This window comes from Apteryx mantelli, chromosome 10 (assembly GCF_036417845.1).
Source record: "Apteryx mantelli isolate bAptMan1 chromosome 10, bAptMan1.hap1, whole genome shotgun sequence".
Taxonomy (NCBI): domain Eukaryota; kingdom Metazoa; phylum Chordata; class Aves; order Apterygiformes; family Apterygidae; genus Apteryx; species Apteryx mantelli.
Genome location: NC_089987.1, coordinates 7729731 through 7754235, shown reverse-complemented (window position 1 = coordinate 7754235; position 24505 = coordinate 7729731). Strand labels below are relative to the sequence as shown.

Sequence of the window (24505 nt, the reverse complement as noted above, 5' to 3'; positions counted from 1 at the left end):
TTGCAAGAATTACCAAAATGTGACACAGAGACACATGTGAGCACATGCTATTAGAAAAATGGCACTGATAGACTTGCTCGATGCAGGGTTGCCACAGACCTTCAATTTGTAAAAAACGCAGCATCTGCAAAGCGCAATAAAACGAGGTATGCCTGTATGGAGATGGTTCTTGGCCCTCTGTTGGCTTTGAGCAGGAAAAGCAACTTAGGCAATTAAGTCTGCTTAAAAGAACATACATCCATAACATTGCTTACTAGGATCATTAGTTTTGTTTTGAAATTCATTTTGATGAGTAAATAGCGGGACCACTGTTGCAACAGTCAGGAAAGACTCAAGAAACGCTCAGCATATATTTAGATTGAGGGATTACTAATGAAGAACTCCTAGTTAAGCAATTAAACTTGTTTATCAAAGTGAACCTGCAACCAGGTTGTTGTTATAGAGATACTGTACGCATGGGATCCTGTTGAGAAGACTGGCGGTGACCCTGCGAGGGTTATCAGTGGGGACGGCAGCCTGGCCTCGCAGTCGCTATTGCCTCACTGCCTCCTACCTGCACTAAATCATTAAAATAGGCTTTGAGAACCCGCTTTTCCCCTCGTGAGGCAAGAGCGCCTCTTACCTAAAAAAAAAAAAAAAAAGGGGGGGGGGGCAAACGGCGCGGTGGCGCCGGGCCGGGCCGGGCCTCCTCTCTCTGAGGGAGCCGAGGCGCCCCGCAGGCTGCCGGCGGTGAAGGCCGTCCTCCCGCGGCGGGGGCACCCGGGGAAGCGGCCATGGCGCCGGCCCGGGCCCCTCAGCGCCCGCCTCGAGCGCGCGAGCCGCCCCCTCCCCCCACGCGGCTCCCGGAGGCGGGGCCGTCACGTGACGGCACGCCACTGGGCCCGCCCGCCGCCGCCGCTGCCGCCAATCAGGGGGCGGTGCCTGGAAAACTCGCGCGTTGATTGGGGAATCCGACCTGCCGGTCAGCGGGGAGGTGGGGGAGGGAGACGGGGGAAAGTCTGCTGCCGGGACAGGGTGTCCGAGATGGCGGCGGCGGAGCGGCAGGACGAGGCGGAAAGGTAGTGGCGCCCCCCGGCCCGTGCCCGCAGCGGGAGGAAGGTGGCTGCGGGGCTGGAGAGGAGGGACCCTCGCGACCCTGCTGGAGGGGCGGCCGGTGCCTCGGGCGCCCCCTGCCACCCGGGGTGGGGGGGGGAGACCCGCCTCAGCGGCGGCGCGGCCGGGCCGGGCCGGGGGCCGCCGCCGGCAGCCGCCCGAGCTGCGCGTCACGGCGCCTTTCCTGCCCGCTTGCCTCTAGGAGCAGCATAAAAGAGGCGGCCAGAGCCCGCCTGAGGAGGCACGACGTTGGCGGGAGGTTCTCCGGGCTGCCGCTGCCCAAGGCGTCCGTGCTGCTGCCGCTGATGGTGAGGGGCGGCGAGCTGTGCCTGCTGCTCACCGTCAGGTCCATGCAGGTACGCGGCCGCCGCGCCCGGCGGGCTCCGGGGAGGGCGCGGGAGCGAGGCGGCGGCGGCGACGCGCTGCTGGGGGCTGCGCGAGCGCCGCCCTCCCCTAACGGCTCTCAAACGCGAGCGCGGGGAGCGCGCGAAGGGTCCCGAACGGCCCAAACCCCGGTGGCCCCGGTGCTTGTAGGGCAGGAGAAGGCTACGTTCCTAGAAGTCTGTGCGGCGGTAAAAGGCGGCTTCCAGGACAGGAAAGGAAACTCCGATTCTCTTTACTATGGCTTGAATAAGAAAACTGGTTACGCAGTGGGGTTTTTATGAATGTGGCTTTTGAACCTGCTTTTAGTGTTACTCGCCTTGCGTTCAGATAGCAAAGGAAAGGCAACAATCTAAACCCCCTGTAGCTTTTCTGTCAGCATTTTGTTTTCTTTAAAAATCCCCTTGGGCCCCTCCCTTTTTTTTTCCCTAGATCATCTGCTTTTATTCAGAGCTCACTTACTTATGTGGGGTTTTTTTGTTACTGAAAATGAAGGGGATTTTTTTGTCTTGCTTAGAAATTCTAAGACCCTAATGATTACAGTTATTCAGCTAATAAATTGATAGTAAATGGGCTTTTTACTGATCTTTGTATAGGCCTATTCCTATGATGTACAAAAAGGTAGCATTATTTCAATGTGTATTTTAGCTGTTCTCGCTCTTGCCTTAAGTATTTTAATCTCGCTGTTCAATTTGGTTGTCTGGGTTAATCTGTCAATCTCATATGCAAGGAAGAAGACAAAATGTGAATTTGAAAAAACATATAGTATGATTTGTGCAGTACTGTACAAGTTACATATAGTAACTTGTGCAGTACTGTACAAGTTACATGAAGTAGTTCTGTAATGTGAACCAGTATCTGTGTGGATCTAAGGAGAAACGTTAGATGTGTTATACTAAACAGTAATACTCCTTTAAATTCTAGCTGAGATCATCACCAGGGGAAGTGTGTTTTCCAGGAGGTAAAAGTGAAGCAGAAGATAAAGATGAAATTGATACCGCTCTCAGAGAAGCCAAAGAAGAAGTAGGACTCCAGCCAGAGGAGGTGGAAGTCATCTGTAGGCTTGTGCCTGGGATTGATAAAGTAAGCAATATACTGAACAAGTCAGCATATCATTAGAAAACAAGCTTAAAATCATGTTGTTGTCACTTGTAATCATACTTTCCTTTCGTAAGGTTAATAATGATCTTTTCAAGCCTATTACTGTGAATAGCCACTGCTTCTTAAAGTACACAGCCCGTGTTGCCAGCAGAGTGAGAGAAGAGATTCTCTCTATTTGGCATTTGTGAGACAACATCTGAGTACTGTGACCACTTATGGGCTCCTGAGAGCCTGTACTGGAGTACCAGAAGGCCACTGGCAAATTGAAAGTTGAAAGCCACCAAGTTGAAAGCCACCAAGATAGAGAAGGGATGAGAGCACATAGAGTGTGAGGAGAGGCTGAGAGAATTGGGTTTGCTCAGCCTGAAGAAGAGAAGGCTAACAGGGGATCCAATTACTGTCTTTAACTACCCCCTGGGTGATGATAGAGAAGATGAAACTAGACTCTTCTTGAAGGTGTGCAGTGAAAGGACAAGAGACAGTGCAAACAAGCAGCAGCAAGGGAGGTTCTGGTTAGATGCAAGGAAAATATTCTTCACCATGAGGTTAGCTAAACAGTGGAACAGATTGTCTTGAGATGCTGTATAATTGCTGTCCTTGGAAATGCACAGAACTCATCTGGACAAGGCCCTGAGCAACCTGATGTAACCTCAAAGTTAACTCTGCTTTGAGCAGGGGGTTTGAACTAGGTAACTTCCAGAGGTCTCTTTCAGCCTGAATTATGTGGACTATGATTCTGTGATTCTGTTTGCAACTTTATGAAGACTTCTTCCATTCTGGAGATGTCTTTGGAGTGTAAGTCACTGTTTGTTTGTAAATTCACAGGCTGTTAGTTTCTAACAATATTTTGCATGGAATCAGTTTTTCCATTGTACAGAGGGGATATTAAGTTGTAAAAGATTTTATTTTTGATGTTAAGGTGTCTTTTTGATGTAACAGTTTATTAATATTCTTTGATTTTTGTATCTGTTAGCTCCTTACTGTTAGCAAGATCCTTGCCACATTAAAAAGACAGAGGATTAGTCTTAAAATTGCATTGTAAACATGCTTTATTTATTTCTTTCAGTTATTATTTTGTGTAGGTAACATCAGACCCACGCACTTCAGAGGCTATAAGTGAAAAGGATACACTCAGTTTATAACTGTTTTCAGTGTTTTCCAGTGAATTGCCTCAGTCAGTAGGAAGGAACATATTTTGATCATATTCTTCAGGCACCTTTAGAATAGACAGGAAACACTGAACTCTTAATGCCCTGGTAAAGTACTGTCTACTTCTGTAGTTATTTCCTCAAAAAAATTAAAATAAATTGAGAACTCTCAAAAGTTACTTAAAACAGTACAAATTGTTGAATATGATGCAGCTTTGATTTTGGACCATAAATTTTTACCTGTCAGATTCTACTTTGGCTCCCCTGTATGTACATTCAAAGTGATTTTTGTCTTAGATGGAGTCCCTCCAGACTTGCATCAAACTAACAGTACAAATGTTGAGTTTGCCATTAATGCTTATTGTTACTTAAAAAATGGAATTAGTAAGATAAAGAGGACACTAATAGTCTTCTGGTTATGCAAGCGACCATTTCAATAGATTTTGCCTCCCTATGGAAGAAGGGATAATCTTCAAAATAAAAATGTGCATAAACCAGCAGTTTCAAAATGTATGTATTGTGTGTATATATATAAATATACTCTTATCACATATGTAGAGTGTGTGTGTATATAGTATGTGTGTATATATATAAAATAAAAGTATAAGTGATTTGAAAATTTTGAATTAAAATCAGAACACCCCAAAATAAGTCAAGCAGACATGTGAGAACATGCTTCTGTTTTTTCTTTCTCTAGCAGATTGACAAACCTTTTTAGCAGCTGTATGATCATGCAGCATGAGCAGAATATTAGTTAAAGCAATGCTTAATTAATATAAAAAGAGAGTTTTAAGAAGTTTGAAAGTTTATTTAAAAGCAAATATAAATATCTTGCCATTTGAAGGACTAAAATTGCATTACAAGTATGAATATTTCATAGCTTTCTCATACTCATCTGAAAAGCTTTTAAAATAAAGAACTTGCCTTTACTTGGTACAAAATTAGTGTTTGTTTCTTGTTTATTTTCTTCTAGAGGAATCATTTGGTAACACCAGTTGTAGGATTTATAGAGGATACATTCCAGGCCACTCCTAATCCAGATGAAGTGAGTGATGTTTTTGTGGTGCCATTGGAGTACTTCATCAAGCCCTTAAATTACATGACCTTGCCTTATAAAACTTCATCTGGTCACTCAGGTCGGATGCATTGCTTTACATATGATGACCATGAGCATAAAATGTCATTCAAGATATGGGGACTTACTGCACACTTTGCTGTATTTCTTGCTCTTGTAATTTTTGGAAGGAGACCTACCTTTGAAGTTGATTATGATCTTGACAACTTAATTTCATCTGCTGTGCAGAACTTCATGAATTTATATGCATCAATATATGAAAGGAAGAAAAGTAATCTATGAGATATAGGACTGCCAATTAATGAAATTTAATGAAATTGGTGAAAAAGAAAAAGGTTTTGGTTTATTCTCTTTGTACCTGTTATTTGATTTAATTTCACATTTGCATTTTTCTGAATTGGGAACTTTAATTGGATTTTAAAAAGTTCTAATAAGTTAACAAACCCTAATTAGATTCATGTAATTACTGTATCTATGTTAGGGTTGTCAAAAGCGCACAGTATTTTTGATGGACTTGTAGTTAATATACTGACTTGGAAGATAAAGGTTCAATTTCTGCCTTTGTCTTGTGTGATCTAAGATTCTTCCTCTGATTTGCCTTTCTTTTGCATAGTGAGATAATACTGCTCTCTTTTTCTACCTTTTATCTGTTTGAATTAAATATAAAAATTTTGGAGGATCTGTCTGTCTCTTATTCTGTGACGTACCACATATGGCATAATGCATATAGTCTTGTTTAGTATCTTTAAGCACTGTTATGAAACACACAATCAAATTATAGATTGTGAAAGCACCTGTCACCTTCTTGCTTTTTGTGGGGTTTTGGAGGGAAGATTGAGGTTTAATGAGTTTTATTCCTTTTGCTCAATTTAACATTTCTCATAGGAAATCTTGTAGGCTATGGAAAGCTTAGTGTACAGGTAATGATACTGAACTTTCTTCCTCAGCATCTTATTAGCATCACTCATTCAGCTTCTAGGAGTCATTTTGAAGAGAGCGAAGTAGAGTTCAGTATTCATAAAGACTGAAGTGCTTATTGCACCTTTACCAGTCACCCTGGCAATGTCAGGTACATGTGTTCTTTGCGCTGTGAAACCTTGTTTACTAGTTGCTGGTGGACTAGCAGCTTATTCATAGTGGTCATATTGTGGCCAAATGATTCCGTTTTTAAAAGCACAATTGAGTTAGGCTGGATTTGAGATGTAGTTTAGAAGTGAACAGGTTACCAGTCCTTAAACAGCTGATCTTCTCTGAGTAACAAGTGTGAGTTTAAAGCATTCAGGGTCTCTCAGTTGTCATGTTTGATCATGTTTGATAATATTGAAAGCTGTTTCTCCAGAATAAAAGTTGCCTTTGTCCTAACTCAATAGCTGTATCATATTCTCTGGTGATAAAATGAGTTGCAGGCACTCTTTATGAATTGTTTTGTAGTTAAGCAGAAAAAGAAATTTTTATATTAAGCAGTTTTCATGGAATACTTAGTTGTTTGCAATTTGAGCAAAAGGCATCCTTTTTTACAAATAAGTGTTTCCCAAATATGACTTTTATAGCTAATTGTTATTTTCTAGAAAACCCAGTTCTAAGATTTATCTATTTATTTATTTATTTTTTTAATGGCTTCCGATACTGCATCTGTAGCATGCTTTGGCTACTGTGCTAGGGCAGTAGCCTTCAGGCACTGAAACGTTAGCTTGTGTCTTGCTGATAACTGCAAGATGATCTTTTATGGAAGAAGAAAAAGATTTTGGAGTTATGCTCAGCTGAGGGAAATGTACCAAAAGAATTCAAAGCTAAAATCAATGCAAATCTTCTTGCAAGGACTGAGTTTTCTTTTTGCCTCTTTCTTCAAGTTGCAGATCTATGATTCCTTACTATTTGTCTCTCCCCAGAGGTAATTAAGTGGTAGGTATCCTACCACAGTATTCTACCTGAAATATTCTTTATGTTGTGGCATTAAAAAAGTTGTAAGATTGGCAGTCCCAAAACTGGGTTGGAAGAGGCCTCAAGAAATAGCCTAGTATCTTGCCACCTAAATATGGGATTAGCTATATGATATCCTGATAAATACCTAACTTTTTCTTAAGCTTCCCTAGACAGTCTATTCTAGTCCTTTAAACATTTTTAACTTTACAAAGTTCATCTAACTTAACAAATATTATCTGTAGCAAGGAAGACTTATTTAGTGAGAATACCTCATTTCCCTAGTTACTTTCTGCATATCTGAAGACCATGCTACTGCGTCTTCCTGAGGCTTCCTTGGACTTGATGATCAGATTTCCCCAATCTTTTTTTGTCAGTCATATTTTTCTAGATCTCTTGTCATTCTTGTTGCTTTCCAGACTCTGTAGTGAACCTTCTTCTTTCCCTTTATTTTATTTTTTTCTTCTCCTTTAAATATGTGATAATCAAACCTGGACACAGTACTCCAGCTAACCACTTATTTGGGTTGGGTAGGACAGGATGACTGCACAGCTCCTTTTCATATACGCCACTGTGATTTGCCCTTTGTGCAGCAGCATGGTAGTATTGACTCATATTCCACTTCTTTCACTGAAGCTGCCTGTGAAAAAAATCTGCCAGTTGTTCCTATACTTATTTATTGTATTCTGTATTTGAACAGTTGATTATATCTACCTACATTTAACACTTTGCATTTGTCCTTATTGAATTACATCCTGATTTTTTTTTCCAAAACACTGTAATTATCTACTAGTGTGTTTTCAGACATTTCCATTTTACTGTTATCCTCCAATTTAGAGAATATTTTTTCTGTTTCATTTACAACTTAGAGTAAGCAGTACTCGGAACAGGCCTCCACAGAAGCCTAATCTTGGTAAGTAGCTGCCCTTTGACAATGAACTGTTAACTACTGTGTGTAGTTTTCTAACCAGCCATGTGAGAACTACTACTAGTTTCATATAGACCAGCGCTCCTTATCGTGCAAATGGGAACATGTGGCAGAACTTTATCCAAAACTTGAAGATCGACACTTCTCCATTTACAACAAGCCTGTTACCTGCCACATAAAGGAAATAGACACATTTGTCAAAAATAGTTCATGTGAAGAAAATATCAGTTGCTACATATGTCTTTGCTAATCAAAGTTCTTACATGAGTTACTTGTTCTGATATTTTTCCCAGGAATTGGAACAATTAGTCTGAATTCTCTAGTTCTTTCATAGGGCACTCGTTGCCTTTTCCCAGCCTCTATTATGGAAGAAGATAAAGTTCCCTAAGCTTCAAAGATAAGTGCTAGTAGATTTGAATCGATTCTTTGACAATGGCTATAGCGCTGGGAAGTTTCAAAAGATTCAACCAGCTTGAACATTTTAGCATATCTAAGTACTACCAAACCTGTCATATTCTTACATTAATTCTTTTGGCATCTATGTTAATCATGCTTGATATCAGTTGACTCTTAAGTTAAAAAGAAAAAAGGCACTTTTATTTTTATATATATATGTGTGTGTGTATATATAAAAATGTACACACACTTATACATACATATATATATATGTATGGTTTTTTTAGCTGGGATGAAATTCTTAAAGAAGTAGTACTCACATTTATGAACAGGTTTATTTTCATTGTTAAACACTTGTGACCTTGTTTAAACATTTAAGATAAACCTAACTTTAAGCTCTTCATTGTATTATTCATATCCTTAGTGGTTTATCCTAATGCTAATGTATACAGGGAAAATAACTAATTAAAATAAGAACATTGTTAATTAAAATAGAGCAAACCAATTAGACCTTCAATTAATAAACAAAATGGGTACCAAGTGACATAATTACCAACTTCTCCTCCTCTGGTCCCAGTAGGCTTTTTTCTTCCTTATCTATCTACCAAATCCAGCAAAGAAATCATACAAGTTCAAACCTCGGTTTTACTTCTCCTTTTTCAAATGTTGTTCTTGTCCCTACAGATCCACAGAACAACAGTTAGGTTTGCTCCTTTTATCAACTGCAAATCTTGTTTTTTAATCAAATTAACCATTTGAACTAGCTGAAAAATGAAACTTGCAGAGGTCCAGCCAGAAACCCGTCAGTGATTTGCAGTAAAACCACTGGGGCTTCATGCTGATGGGAATGCACATCAGGACCTACACACTATGCATCCTTGATAATCTTACTGATACCGGGTTTGAGATTTGGGAACTGTTTTCTTAATGTGTTTAAAAAATATATATTTATTTATTTATTTTTAAGATATCCATCTGGCATTTGAGTGCCCAAACTACTACTTTGAGCACAAAAAGAATAGAAGGAAATTTAAGCACCTATTACTAAAACTGCCATTTTGCAAATCCCACACTTGCTAGTGGGATTTTGTTTCCTTAGGCAATCTTTGGATGAAATATTTCCACAGTTCTTGAAGCAGAAACTAGTGCAGGACTCCCCCACCCCAGTCAGACAGTTGCCTAATCAATCAGTATCATATTCATGCTCCCTTTCTTACTTTCAAACCTAAGGAGTGGAGAGTGCCCCAGGTGGAGTATCATGAGATCTGGTGATTCACACATTTGTCAGGATACTACCACTGAAGTGTAAGAGAACTAAAACTGGATATTTCTGATCCTGGGTAAGAACCTTGTATACTTGAATATTGTACTAAAGGGAAGTTGCAGCTGTTACATACTTCATGGTTTTAAAGGAGAACATGACCGTGGTTCATCATGTGAGATCAGATTTGTGGCAGATCTTCTGCGGAGGTGAATCTTCCCCTGGGCCTTGGGCTGCAGGGAAGATGTGTAAACTTAGCAAGGGAAAAGATTTAGCAAATCAGTTGTTCTGAGAATTTCCTACTGAGAAATGCTGTGCTCTGCCCCTCGAATTGGTTCACAGCCCAAGGCGATTAGCTCCCCCCTGCACTGTATAGAAAGTTTTAGGCATCTAACAAAGGCCCTGGTTTTCTGTCATGCCATGGGCCTGGTGCCTTGCAGTTAGGCACAGCAGTGTTAAATGTTACCATGCCTAAGTTCCCTTTCAGATCTGTCTTTAAATTCATGTAACAAAGTGCTTATCAAGACCTGGGTGTCCCAGTGTTCTCTCTTACTAGTCCTCTATTACACCTGAATATTACAGAAATGGATTTGTATTTTGTATTTGTATTTTATTTTGAATGTGGTGATTTAAAGGATTCCTTTACTTGGAATTATTGATTGCAAATGTATTTATGTCATGCAAATGCATTTCAGTATGGTATGTTAATATGGCTACCAATCTGTAAAGGTGTTTTATACATGTATTTTTACCCTCTGAACTTCTTCTCATAAACAAATCGCAAAGGCCATTGCTCAGTTGAAAAGTGCTATTAAATAAATGCTGTTAAATATATTAAAAATAGATTCCAGAATCCTTTCTCAAGCAATGGGGTAAGTAATGCAACATGACAGTGAAATGAATGCAAAGACTTGTATCAGAACAAAAAATTACTGATATGATGTAGAATTAACTAAAAATAAATAGTATGAAGTTAAATGTGAGTTGTTAGTCATTCTTTTAGTCAATGTGCAGTGATTCAGCATTTAACATTTCTACATTTTTGAGTGCTCAAATAATCAGGCTTTTGGTATTTAATGTTTATGCAAACATTTAACATTTATATAAATTTGATAGGTAAATTGGTATTTAACAATTATAACTGTATTGAAGAAAATCTAATGAAAATTACTCATAAACGGATATATATACCAGTTTACAGCACTTCTGTATTGGGAGAAACATACAATGTTCAATGCACTCAGTTTAATTAAAATCCTTGTTACTTTTGCATAGTTAGAGTTCATGTAGGGTTAAGAGAGTCATAGTTAGATAAGAATGTAAATACTCAAGAAAGGACATTATTTATAGTCAGCCTATGCCTACATCATATTATATATATAAACAGTATGAAATCTGGAGAAGTTTTTGTCTTTCAAGCTCATTTAAATGCTTACAAGTCAATATAATGTACGTACAAGGATTCTTCTTTTTTTTTTTAAGTAGGTTGCCATAGCAATGCAGTTTTCATAGCAGTACATGTTAAACCATCTCCAGTTAAAATTTTTTTAGTTATAATGGAAAGGGCCATTAGATCCCTCCTTCCCTCTAACCTTCTCCCCTCCCAGAATATAATCTAAGAAATTAGGTAGATAGAAAAAGGAATCATACTTATTTCTGATATCTTGCAGAAACTACAATTCTGTAGCCAGAACATTCATTTAGGGATGGGAGAGATTCAACATAAATTTGTTTTATGTCACTAAAACTGGCACCCAAAGAGTAAAAGGAGTGCTTTATGATGTTAATTAAATTTACAATACTATATGGTTGCCTGCTGCTTAGTGCTTTAGATCTGGGGTAGGCTTTGTTTGTTTTTTTCAAAACAAAAAATAACTGCACTAGGAAGGAAAACATCCAAGTAGTAATGAAACATTAATGAAGAATAATCATCTTGTTTGTCAGAATCTGCTGCAGGGGAATGGTTGTTCACTGGCTAGCAATAGACTCATTATTTTGGACAAACTTCTCATCCTGAATTCTGTAATCCGATAGACTGGGATGACCATTTATTGACCTGCGTGTATCTTCACCTCCACTCTATTATAAACTACCTTTGGATTCATCTTGTATTTAAAGATATATTCCTACTACTTGTCCTACAGCTGCTGCAGTGCTTGTCAGTTAGCACAGCTGCTTTAAAATATTTGCATATCTGTTCCTAATTAAATGCTGCCTGTAGTAAAATCCAGTACTACTGGCAACAAACATAGGAAGGGGGCTTCAGAAGAAAGCTAAATTTGTCTTTGAACCCTATGATAGATCATAATGCTACACTATAGCCCCTGTAAGAGTCAGATATCCAATTTGTTGAAATGAGCAAGAATAATCCCAGGTTTAGAGTTCTATACGTGTTTGAAGGATTAAGGATGTAGTGCTATAATTCTGTAGTTAGCTAGATTAGTATATAGAAACAAACACCTGTAGAAAAGGGATTGACAAGTAGGACATATTCTCTGTTTTAGATAAACCAAATGAAACAATCTTACTTTCTTTTAAGTTAATTGCTGCACATCCGTAGCTGACATAAATCATGATAATTTCATTGACTTTAGTGCAGTTGTGCCTAATTACATGCTGTGAGGCTTTGGCTCATACTGCAGACCTACTTTAACTGGTAATGTATGTTATCTCAATTATATTTCCTCTTCTATCTTTTCATTCATTATTTTTAATATTTGCATAACAGGTGTTATCAACAGTTTGTTTAGAATATAGTAAATTAGTTGTTTTTAAAATATTAGGGTGTAATTCTTAGATTAAGAGCAACATTCTTTTAGATCTTCTATAGTATGGATATGCAGATATTCATGGGAAACAAACAATAAAATGGGAGTGCTGCAGTTCTGTCATTGCCAGGTTTCATTGCTAAAAATGGAAGTCACACAGAATTCATTATTTGAGGCTTTCAGCTATTAACAGTCAAATCAGAAATGCAGTAACTGATGAATTAGTAGGAGAAGTAAACAAAGGTTTGCCAATGCTTGGGAAGCTGGGAATACCATTAACAAATGGAAGTTGATGGAATACACCTGGCATCAAATTGTTCCCTATTTGAGGCCAAAAAAAAAGTGTGTGTAAAAGGTGTATGTAGTTGGGTGTATTCTTTATGATCCATCAGTCAGAAAAAGACTGGAAGACAGCCCCAAATCAGGTTGAAAGCTTTATATCTGTGAAAACCTGTTAACCTGAGCAGAGCTCCAGAAGGCTCTAAGAAAAGAGAAATGATTTAGAGGTGAGAGCACAGGAGTCTGTGATACAGAAACAGAATCTATTTGGGGAGGGGAAATAGGAAGTGGTTGCTGTAGCAGGGGCTATGATTAGATCTCCTCTCTGGTAAAAGGAAAAGGCCAAAGAACCTGAAAGACTGTAGGAAAGCGAGGTGTGCCTGGAGAGGGGAACCAGGTGCCTTGCAAGGGCCCAGCAGCCAGCCTGGCCGCAGACCCCGCGAGAGGGTCCCCCCGCACAGCCTGGCTCAGCACAGCACAGCCCCTCAGGTCGGGATCCACCATCAAAACTGCCTTACGCTGGCTACTTAGCTCCGTAGGGCAGCTAGATGCAGGCTTATCCAAATAACATAATGCATAGCTATTTGGAATATGACTATATTAATATATATACTCAGCATCAAATAATTGCCCACACTTTGCCCATACTGATTTTAATTATTAGAATTTGCTGTGGTATTTACTCCAGCTTTGAGTAAAGGTAATTGATTACCACACTTATTTATTTACCACATAAAACAGCACTCTGAAATTAAGAGCACCAGTCAAAATAAATGCTCCAGTAAAATTTTATGAAATAGCACTGGTAGTTAGATATTTTCATAGATATCTTACTAACTATCTTAATATTTTTAACAAAATGCATACAATTATATATCTGACATTTTCCCTCTCTAGCTTCTGTATATCTTGCCACTACAGAGCAGGCATTTGTATCTTATTTTGTGATGTAGTGGGAATCACCTAATTCCTGAGCTTGTTTTCTCATGTCTTTTGTCCATTTTGGCTATTAAGGATATAAAACACTGGTGTTAAAACTTTGCAGTAATTTCACAACCAGTTCCACTTTTAAACTTCTAAATCAAATTCTGTTTACAAGCCCCACTTCTGAAGTTTAATTTCCACTGGGACTGCAGCTCTGTAAGTGAGGCCTCCTAAAAGACTTCTGATTGGAGAAGACTGTTACCAGGTGGGGATTATTATCCAAAGACTATCCTACAAAAGTGGAGCAAAGGAGAAAAGGTGGGGTAATTAGAAGAGAGACTGAGGGACAAAAATAACATGATATTATGTATTATTGCAGTGATAAATATCTTCTATAGCATATCTACCCCCATGTGGAGTTGTAAGGACATCTTTAGTTTTATAAAGCTAGTGAAAGGCAGAAGGTTCTTGCCCTTTAGCTCTAGCATAAAGCAGGCAGAGCTGTTTTAGCACATCTGTTGCAGAGTTACCACTTTTTATTTTTATTTTTTTCCCCTTCTGATTGTGGCTTTCAGTGAGGAACTCAGTGAAGTGCTAGAACAGTTGAAGAATGAGAAAACTGCACATGAAAATGGTGACAGATATTCCTGGAGATTGTATTTTTAGGTTTACCTCCCTGACACAGGTTTTAACGTAATATAAACCATGAAGTAAATGCAGTTATGCCAGTTTACACCCAGCTGACACTGTAGTTCAAGTACTTAAATTAACCCATTTTTGTTTCCAAAGAGTTAAGCAAACAAACACATTTGTTTTACCAGTATATACACTGGTAAATGGGAAGTATCTATTACACAATATGCATTTAATACATTTGTCTGGATTTATCTGGTGAAGAGGACTCTGGTTTTTAATTTAGCTGTAAGCCATAAATTCAGCCCAAAGATGGGGCTGCTATCTAACATTGCCACTATGCAACATTTTGATACCTTCTGAGAATTCAGACCCAAGTAAGAAAGCTTTTCGCTTTTGACATCCTCCAAGTTGCATCTTTTACATCTGAACTGGTTATTCAAGGTTGTCTAAATTGAAAAGTTTCAGGTGAGGTGTTTTGTTTTTTTTGACAGTTGATGCTATGACTGTTACATGAAGAAAAAGTGTATTTGGAATTCAGAGAGAAGTAGGGAAGGTGAGGGAAGGTCAACAACAATAAAAAGAGGGGGAAAAGTTTCTTAGTTGCTCAGTCCACTGATCCCTTTCTAAGTATTTATTAACACTTATGTTCATGTTCAGAGGCCTTGCTTAATATATATCCTTAATAAACATCTTTCTGCTGAGCAAAAAAGCAGGAAAAGTCTGTTCTTGAAGGTTGTTCGTTAAGATACATTAAGAAAGCAACTGACATCAGAGTTCTTCAGCTATGTCCTCAGAGGCACAAATGCAGCAGTGTACATTCTGTTTTGTACTCTGGCCATTTTGGACTTGGCAACTGCACAACCTGCAGCCTGACTTTTATAAATATTAAATATTTCATTTACCTATTAAACATTAAGGCTTATTAAACAGGATAGACAGATGTTTCGCAGTTTCTTATGGTGAGCAATCATATGGAGCTGTATTGCAAAACTCAGAATATAAAGACATTTCAGTCACATTTAGGCACTGTGAGTCAGATCTGCAGCTGGTGGAAATCAGTGCAGTTCCATTGATACTGGTGATTGGTCTACTATGTGAAGTTGTCCATCAGAAAAGCAGGCATAGTAAATTTTAGATTTATTCAGTACAAAAATGTGCTTTGCTCAAAAGCTTGAAGAAGTTTTCCTTGCTTTCAATGAGAACAATCAGATAAATATGACCAGAGCAGTTACTGAATTGGTAAACCAAATTTTTCTCCAAGCATCTGTCCGTAGGAGTCCTTTAACACTTGCACAGAAGCCAGTTTCTTCAGCTCCCAGGGAGTAAGAATCCTAGGCTGCCTTGCTCTCACCCAAAGACAGACAAAGCAAGGTAACACTGAGGCCCCTCACACCTGCCTGGGCAGCAAAATGAATCCTTTTCACAAACTCCCAGAAAACTTCTGAAATTCTTCAGAATAGTCTTCGGTCTTGTATTTCCAATGTATATAATTAAACCTTATCTGGACTGAATTCCTTCAATTGGCACTTTCTAGTGACTTTCAGGTGTACGTGTCTGAGCACAACAGACAAAGAGTCTTGAGGCTTCAGGCTTTCACTGTAGTACAGTGGGGTGATCCACCTTAAAAACCATCATAGCATATGTCTGTTCTCCTAAATTGAGGGCTGTATCTTAAGTAAATACTACCTTAGTTTATCTTTCATTCGCCGCTTGAATCTGACAGCACAGAAATGTGATATTGAAATGTTATCTTTTGGGAATAGTCTGTGTAAGGGTTATGTTGGGTTTTTGAAGTTGTTGTTGCTGGGGCTTTTGGGGGGAGTGGCACTTATTCTGTATGTGTTTTTAAAACAGAAAAATATTAAAGGTAGATTTATTTTCCTTTGCTAATTAAAAACAAGAGTACAACTAGAGCTATGCCTGGTAGACTCACAGAGCAACCCTGTTTAAAGCTTTACTACCTGAATCACTAGGGACTTGAGTCAGAAAATCATCTCTATTCAAAAAAAAATTAACGTTTAATTTTAGGCATGAACTTGCTTCCCATAAAACCCACCAAAGCCTAGAAGGGCAAAATTAAGTGGTTTAAATGCTTTCCTGAGTGAGACTCCATTTAGATATTCAGTATTGTATTTAAAACTTCTGCTATTCCATCAGACTCAATACTGGATACAATTCACCTCAGTGTAAACTGTTCTGCACAAAATAGCACAAACCAAACAGGGGAAACTCAAGTCTCTTGCTAAAATTTAAATGTAGCTTAACCAAGGATTTCCCTGGACTAAAGAGGAGTTGGGTTTGATCCTTCTTTCATGATCAAAAATCAGACTGGGAACTACCAGAATGTGATATAGAGGTGAAAAAATTGTAAGTGTTCTTTGATAGTGCAGACCATCAGAGTCTATCAGGTGATCTGTTAAGACTGTGACATGCACCTTTGTGCTTTGCTTTCCTATTTCTCTTCTGTTTTCCTTCCGTTTCATGCCTTACTCACCTGGGCTCTATTTACTGCTGTTGTTAAGTTCCTCCCAATAATCTTTTCTGACATATAAATACACAGGAGGTAAAAGATGGAGCATGAAAATAGATGCTCTCAAACATAAAAAAGCCATTGGTGATAGACTGCAGGCAGGTGTTATCTGACCGTTCTTTATATCATATTTAGTGCCTCAACCTGCAGCAATCTCGACAACTATCTGGTAAGTAACCCTTCTGTCTGTCTGTCTGTCTCTCCCTCTCTTTTTTTATCTATCCTTTTCCTGGGTGCCTTGGGGGTATTGGAGCAGTTATTCTGTTATGGAGCAACATTCTTTTTGTAGTGAAGGCAGCTGTGAAGCAACTAAAACATTTTTTTTAGTTGTGACCTAAGCATCCACTTAGATGTGTCAATTATTCCAGAGCTCATATGTCTTTGGTGAGCGGAGATATCTGAGTAACTTAAGTTGCTATGCTACATATTTCTAAAAGAGCCTGCATTACTGAAACCTGCTGGTTTGCAGACAATCTCAGACTAGTTGTCATATGAGTGTGCTTGCTCTTTATGTAAAAACTGATTTTACCGGCTGGCAGGTAGTTTACTGTGTATTTATCCACAAATTGTCCTTCTTTTTTTCCTTTAATTAAGGTAGAGCTAGAAGCCATTTCTGAAAAGGTGACCTAATCAGCCAACCTGATGGGGAGAGGGGGAGTATGAGCAGGAGAGGGAGGAAGATGGCAATAATTTGACCTGGGTTTCTGTGCTGCCAGAAGCAGCTACGCGGCTGTTATGATTCCAGCTGAGCAGTACTGCGTGGTGCATCGTTTTCATCGTTTCCTGGTCGGGAGGGGAGGAGGGGAGGAAAATGAGGGGGGACATTCATTTGCACAGCTACTCAAAATGCTCTGTGCTGAAGTATAGATGATGCAGAGGACATGGGTTGCTGCTCCATACAGCTATGTTTATTTAGTTAATTGAGTTGTCATGACAACTACTTCATCTAAACTGCTACAGTGTATAGGTTGTCATTGGCACCTGACTGCTCTAAGCAAACCATCATGCTTTCTAACAAAATTGGTAAACTCTTAACTGTTCAGTCTGCTTACAACTGGTGTTAAAGAATGCAGTTTTAATGGTAAAAAACAACCAAGGATTTACTTCTTTATAGTATGTCACCAAAGTTGAATTTTAGTGACTATCAGGACAACTTGTATAAGTATGGTTTGTAGGATCAAACCAAACTCACCCAGAACATTGCTGAAGAATGCCATTATACTCCCACGAAAGCTAAGGGAACAGTAAGAGTGAGATAAACCCTCATACAAGAAGTTTTTGGATATACGTTGTGATAAGAACGGAAGCTTGATGAACAGTCTAGGAGCATATTTCCTGCATGCACAGGGCTCAGATAGGCAAAATGCAATGTGAACTGTTACATAAACTAAACTAAATTAAATGTCCCAGCACAGATGTTTGCCATGTTAATTTGGGGTGCATCTCTTTGGTCTTTGCAAATTAAGTATCAAACCTGACATGAAAGTGGCTTTTCATTCTGACTGTTACAGTGCTCCCCCCCAGGTATGTTCTAACTCCTCCTTCATTTCATTTTGGGCTGGAAGTGCTCTTCTGCCTCATCCAGAAGAATTGGCATTTCATCTTGTAACCCACAAAAGAGCTGGCATTTCATCTTGTAACCCACAAAATATAAAACAATATAGAATTGTTCTGAACCTAGAAGATAAGCTGATAATGAATCTCAAGAGATTGATGGTGCTTAAATGAGCCTCTGAGTATATAATGTAGATGATTGACTGCTCAGTGTTAATACACTGTAACCTGAAGAAAAGATAGAGCAGTTTAAATTTGAGTCAAGGAATAAAATACTATCATTTTTCACATGAAGTGAATATTGTTTCATTTAAAGGGGCCTAGCATTCATTGTGATAATGCTTTCCACTGAACACAGTGGAAACTTGAATATCCCTATCCTGGCACAATCTGGCAAATATTCACACCTTAAGTGGCATTCCTTGGCACAACTGGCAGTTGAGTCATCTTTGCTGTGCCACTTTGCTTCAGAGCCGGACAAAAGGAGCATCCCCATAACCACCTAGCTCCTGGCCCTAAGTGACAATGGGTGGTTATGGGGATGCCCCTTTTGTCCGGCTCTGAAGCAAAGTGGCACAAGTTACTGAAGAGATTTTCAATTTAGAAAATGCTTGCCTTTGGGAGTGCACTGTGCTGAGGCTCTCCCCTTGCATCTGAAATCTTAGTAGTAGATGATGGGAAAGTGTCTGGAGGTAGAGCAAGAGTTGCAGCATGAGTCCCAGTCCTTGCTGAAGGGTGCTCTACCACTGTTACAACTCTCTGCTTCCTCTCTCCTTCAGCTACAAGGAAAGAGGTGGGAAAATAGTTAATAGCAGAAATCCCCCACCTTTGCTTGTCCTCAGCTTGGCCTATAAGAATAAAAAATGGATATTTTAGGGAAGAGGTCTGGGGCACCACATCAGAAATGAAAAGGTCTGGGAAAGAGATCACTGGCTGAAGAAAAATTTGGAAACTATTCCTCTAAGTTCTTGCAGTAAGGACGTATATTTTAATGTGACTGATACTCTGGGACATTTTAAGCCACAGCAATTCCCTGTTGCATTTCACAGGGTGGCCACATAAATAGCTGGGCTAAAACAACTGAGGAGAAAACACCTTGCAGCCGGCTGTGGGCATGAGCAGCAAGCAGCTGAGGGAGGGGTAAGTAGGAATATCCTGAATTCATGAATTGCAGCTTGATTTATAAAGGCTGAGTTAGCTTCTGACAGCTAATCTTCCATAACTCTTTGTGAAATAATATGTGTCCCTTTTTTGCCCAGCTGTGAGGTAAAATGTGTTAGGCTAATTGAAAAAGACATTTACCTCACAAATAGTGTGGTCTGTGGATGTGCAAAATCCATTACAGCGGCTCAGATGATAGGAAGTAACTCAGCAAGGCATCATATGTATCACAGGCATAAATCAATAAGCAGAGGACTGGAAGTTATGGCTTAGGGGTGGTTTTAAGCTCTGCCAGTGACTAGCTGCATGTTGTATAGGTTGTGATGCAAAGGTCATAAAGGCACTGGGTTGTGTAGTGCAAGATCTGCTCCACAAGGACTTCCTTCTTGGAAGGCACTGCTCAAAGGAGAGAGCAATGATAAAGGGGAGTTGCTATGAGGATGTATCATTAAGCATATCCTGTAATTCTGTTTCAGCTACGTCAAGGAGAAAATGTGTTAAGGATAAGGATGTGCTGTTATTAGGCTGGACTAACCCTCTCAGAATGGCTTTTCCCTGATAAAGGAATCTCCCATTCTCCTGGCAGAGAAATCCAGTTCCTGGCTAAGATACACGAGCAGAAAAATAGGACCCTGGAAGGAATCTATTCCTTCTGGGGGCCATTCTGTCTCTCATGTGGCAATACTATATGATGGGCCTAATGCATTACCGTTTTTGATGTCAAGAGATCTTTAATTGGAAAGCTATGACATAAGCATGTCAAGTTCCTCTGTTGTTATTATGGAAATAATCTCTTTCCTTTTAACTTCCGTTGTTTGGTTCTGATGTTGCTCGTTAGCTGCGCAGCTGCGATCGCTGTGACTTTTCACCAGAATCTTTGCTAAATTCTTAGAAGTCCCTCCCCAAATTTGGCAATGTCTTCTTATTTCTTGGCTCTATTTTTTTTAAACTGAGGAGTTTTTTGGCCACAAAATTCACCGTTGCCTGGACATTCAGGAAGCCTACTGACAGGTGAGAACACTTCAGTTCAGTTGTTCCTATATAACTTTTGAAGCTTTCTGCAAAGGTCAGCCATAACTCACATTTCTCTGATGCACTGTGAAGCTGGATATCACTAAAGAAAGTATTGTTGTGTGTCCCTGGTTGTTTTCACCACAGACAGCTGAACTTTCATTCTGCTATTTAAAAGATTTCTTGCCTGTCTTACAGGAATGTTTTATTTGGATAGGACCTACATTTTCAAAAGTAACTCATGAACCTTTTCTGAACAACTTCACATGGATTTCTCTTTTGATGTGCTTGCTTCCCACAAATGATATCAGATTCTTTAGGTTAGCTGTGTCTGTAGGGCAGTGCCTTCTCTCTTAATTCCTTCATGTTCCCACCTATATTGCTCTCTCAGAATATAGCAAGTACCGTTCTGCCCCCCCCCCCGCCACCTCCATTGCCTTGTGAAAACTCATATAACAAGACAAAAATCCCACCATACTGACTTTTTGGAGCACTGTTGATCTTTTCTGAACCTAATTAATAATAGTGTATAGGTTCTTGCTCCTCTTTTAACTTGATTAACACAGCTGTAGCTCTATCTTTTCTGAACTGCAGAAATTAAACCCTTCAGTTAAAGACTTGAAGGCAGTTCAGGCCTCTTCTACTAAGGAGGTGACTCCAGGGTGACTAGAGGTCTGGCCTATTATTAGACAAACTCCTTTCCTCATGGTCTTCTGGGACTATATGTGTCTGACAATCCCATTGATCTTAAGGACTCTGAGGAAACTTGGACAACATTCAACAGAAGTAATTCTGATGCCCCAGCTTAACCAAGGTAGTATTGGTATTTGGATCTGATTTAGCAACACAATCTCCCTTCTGCGCTACCTTAGGTTCCAGATGCTACTCAGCATCTCCACATTTAAAGATGGATGCTGGCTAGTTTCCTACCATTAAAGGGTATTGCTCAGCTCAGTGCTAAAATATTGAGCAGAAAAGTTTGTTTATTATCCTTATGCAACAAAAAGGAAGAGCTTTTCTATTTGGATAGTTCAAAATACTCAGACACATACTAGGAAATTTCAGTTTCCTTTATTCTGACTTCATTCTCCACATTAGCACTTGCTAACCTTTTTTTTTTTTTTTAAATTGTAGCTGTAGACTGCACTTTGAATTACATTGTTTTAAAGAGTAAGGCAAATGCCAGCACTCTTACATGGTCTACCTTACACTGTGATTTCATAAAGACAAAGTGACTCTGTGGCTGCATTCCAAATTCTTGCCTAAAACAGTTTCCAATTCTAATTTAAATCAGCTGATATATCTACCAGCAAGTCTTGAGATGTAGAAATATCTCAAACTGAGGGGGAACCAAACTGTGTGCTCAGGAAGCAGTTATGACCTTTTCATTTTACCTTGACAGAAAAAGATCTATTAGGAGTGCCTAAATTTTCTTGCAGTGTTTTTAGATTGGACAAAAGATCGGGCAAAAGACAGAAATTTCAGAAATGCATAGTGATACAATCCTGCAGTGTAATTAGGTCATGGTAGTAAGGAGCCCCCACTTTGATTCCTTAGCTGGAGCTTCAGTCTAATGTCCGCTGTGGCCAAGTTCTCCTACAATTCATGTTTAAATACGTCCTCCTAATACTTATTGCCGATAGTTCATAAGTTACCAAAATTGGAATCTGTCTTCACAGTTTCTAGAAAGAGGAAAAAATAGATGCTTATCTTATGCTTTTTTTCAAGATATATTGTCTATCTGGAGTCTACAACAACATTCTTCCCTGCTAGTCTCTTACCATCTGGATTTTATATCAGTGAAAAGTGTGAGAAACCCGTATGGGCTCTGGACTCCTGATTCATTTTATTTTTTTCCACAGAAGTTCTAAATGCACTTATAGACTGTGGAGTCTATCAAACTAGATCAGATTCCTCAAAAGATTGAAGCACTAAAGAATTATTTGTCTTGGTTGCAATTATGAAGCTTTGCTATGCAAGGTTAGCATTAATCTTGACTCTAGAAATTACCTTTGTCTAACACTTAGCTGATTAATACAGAAAAGCACATTGGTAATTAAGCCAATACTTCTTCAAAACCCTAAGAAACAAAGAGAACGGCAGAGTTAGTCCTCTTCTGTAGTAAACATTCATGTCAGCAAACTGGCTCCATTTCAGACTAGAATACCCGTTTTCTGCTTTGAAATACAGCTACAGATGCAATAAATAAGTCATAAAACTTGAGCACTGTTCTAGCAGTATTGTAAATATTGGGTACAGTGCAGTTATCAATACCATAAGCTTACCAAAAGTGCTTCACTAGTATGCTAACTGTAGTCTAAGGGCCTGCTTCTCTAGGTAGGAAAGGAGTTAAGATTTTTCAGGCCTGGCTCATACCTTTCTAATTTACCAGTTTTTCTGTTAAAATTATTATAAAAAGAAGCTATTTTGAGAGATGTGGTAGACATCTGTCTTTGTGGTTGTAAACCTTACCTGCAGACTCGTATGCTGTCATTCAGTGAAAACCCTTGTTTCTGCCAGCTCAGGTGAAATCTAACCTAGCAGCTTTGAAATGAACAGCTCTATTAGCATGTTAACAGTGCTCAGAGTAAACCAATCTCCTAATAAGATGGGATTCATGGAGGCTTTTTTGTTTGTTTTTTACCTCCTGATGGACTGTGGAAGAGAATACAGTGGCACGCTCAGTTGGTCTATTAAAATCAATGACCCTTGCCTGAGTTATAAAGTGGCTACTAGCTACAGAACTCAGCAAAAGAGACCATTTAAGGGTAGCATGAATCATGATGAAATACTCCAAAGGAAGCACAATTATTCTCAAGAGCATCCTGATCCTGTTCTTCCTCTCAAAAGGCCCCTCACAGAAGGCAAAGTTAGAGTGGTACTGAAAGCCGCATCAAGAGTGCGGGGAAAGGAGGAGAGGCCTTTGTGTTGTAAACCTTATGGAAATTCTGTGCTATGCCAGAGCACTAACAAGAGCTGTAAATTAGTATAATGCCTTCAAGCTTAAACTCAGGCTGGATGCTTCAGTTGCTTCCAGAGCAGCAAACCTCATGTTCCATGCTCTTGGACTTTAACTTTAGAAATATGCAAAACAGAGCTGAACTCCGCTCAGTAAACCTAAAAGCTCAGATTTGTGTCTTGAGCAGATTCAGAGGCATATGTATATATATACACATATAAATATATATATTTAATAAAGAAAAAAACATGGGCCATAAAAAGGTAAAACAGCCTGGTGATTTGTAGAAGGTAAGTTTGAGCAAAAAGATAATGCATTATTAGATGTAATCAGTCTGGAAGACAACATTCACAGACAGATGCTCCTGATGATATTATGCACTGTGATATAGTTACTTAACAAGTGGATATCCTTCTCAAACTTATTTTCTTCACTGATTGAATTCTTCTGTACACTTAAGCTCTGTTGTAAAGTTCAGAGACATTATTTTTTCACAAGCTTCTTCTAACAAGTTACTGTGGTTCCATAATTACTGAGACCAAATTGACTCAAAATGCCAAGCGGGATTACTCTTTCTCAATGCCTAGAGTCACGCAGAATGAATAAGTACATAAAGTATCTCCAGACATCTAAGGCCACAGTAATTTCAATTGGAAACTTAACTTGTGTCAATAATTTTTACTTTTCCCTTAGATTACCTTAAAGAACAAGGTATGAAAAATGTTATGAATCCTTTTGGAATTCAAGAAGGGTATTATAATATCCTAAAAAAGTCTAAGGGTATTTAGCACTTGTACAGTACTACAAGTGAATTGTAAATGTGTGTTACCACTCTCTATTTCTATGGGGTAAACATGACTCACCTCAGCTTTATAAACAGGGAAACAAGTCATAAAGAGTTGAAATGATGGAGTCAGGACAATATAGCAAGTCTGCTCACGTTTTCAGTGATGCTCTTCCAAAATGACTTTTTAAGCCATGACATTACTAATGTACCCTTCTCCGGTAAATTTGCTCATTGTGATTTACTATGTCTGTAATTGTTTCCCAGTGTGACACCCTTTTTCTCTTCATTTCTCAGAGCTGAATCCTAAAAGGAAACATACAGCTTCAACTCAAATATCAAAAATAGTATAATAGTATTTTTTCAGTGTACAAAATACTTGATGCTTTCAGAAAACACAACAGAAGCATTAGAATGTACAGATATCTGGCAAAGATATTGAGCAGTAATTTTTTATTATACAATGTATTCAGTTTGCCCAACAAAATGGACAGTATGGTTCTAAAAATGAATATATAAAAGCAGTTTCATTAAAAAGGGTTATTTTGGTCTGTCCATGTCTGCTTACAACTATCGACACCATGATTTAAAGATTTC

At 39.0% G+C, this 24505-nt stretch overlaps 1 protein-coding gene across 4 annotated transcripts; it reads left to right on the top strand.

Annotated features, from left to right (window-relative positions):
* The first annotated feature begins 996 nt into the window (after positions 1-996).
* NUDT7 (nudix hydrolase 7) lies at positions 997-24226 on the top strand. 4 transcript variants are annotated; one of them, XM_067302457.1, is made up of 6 exons: positions 997-1058; positions 1295-1448; positions 2398-2556; positions 4696-4767; positions 7587-7630; positions 9272-10265. In XM_067302457.1, exons 1-5 carry the CDS (start codon positions 1024-1026, stop codon positions 7623-7625), a joined length of 459 nt encoding a protein of 152 aa, XP_067158558.1. In that variant the 5' UTR covers positions 997-1023; the 3' UTR covers positions 7626-7630; positions 9272-10265. The 4 variants fall into 4 exon arrangements, with proteins under 4 accessions (XP_067158558.1, XP_067158559.1, XP_067158557.1 ...); XM_067302458.1 differs by lacking the exons at positions 7587-7630; positions 9272-10265 and adding an exon at positions 24206-24226; XM_067302456.1 differs by having other exon boundaries at positions 7587-10268.
* Positions 24227-24505: the final 279 nt, after the last annotated feature.

Coding starts and splice junctions, on each gene's coding strand:
- NUDT7 (XM_067302455.1), top strand. CDS start 1,024: ATGGCGGCGGCGGAGCGGCAGGACGAGGCGGAAAG. Junction 1,449..2,397: donor TCACCGTCAGGTCCATGCAG/GTACGCGGCCGC, acceptor TTTAAATTCTAG/CTGAGATCATCACCAGGGGA. Junction 2,557..4,695: donor TTGTGCCTGGGATTGATAAA/GTAAGCAATATA, acceptor ATTTTCTTCTAG/AGGAATCATTTGGTAACACC.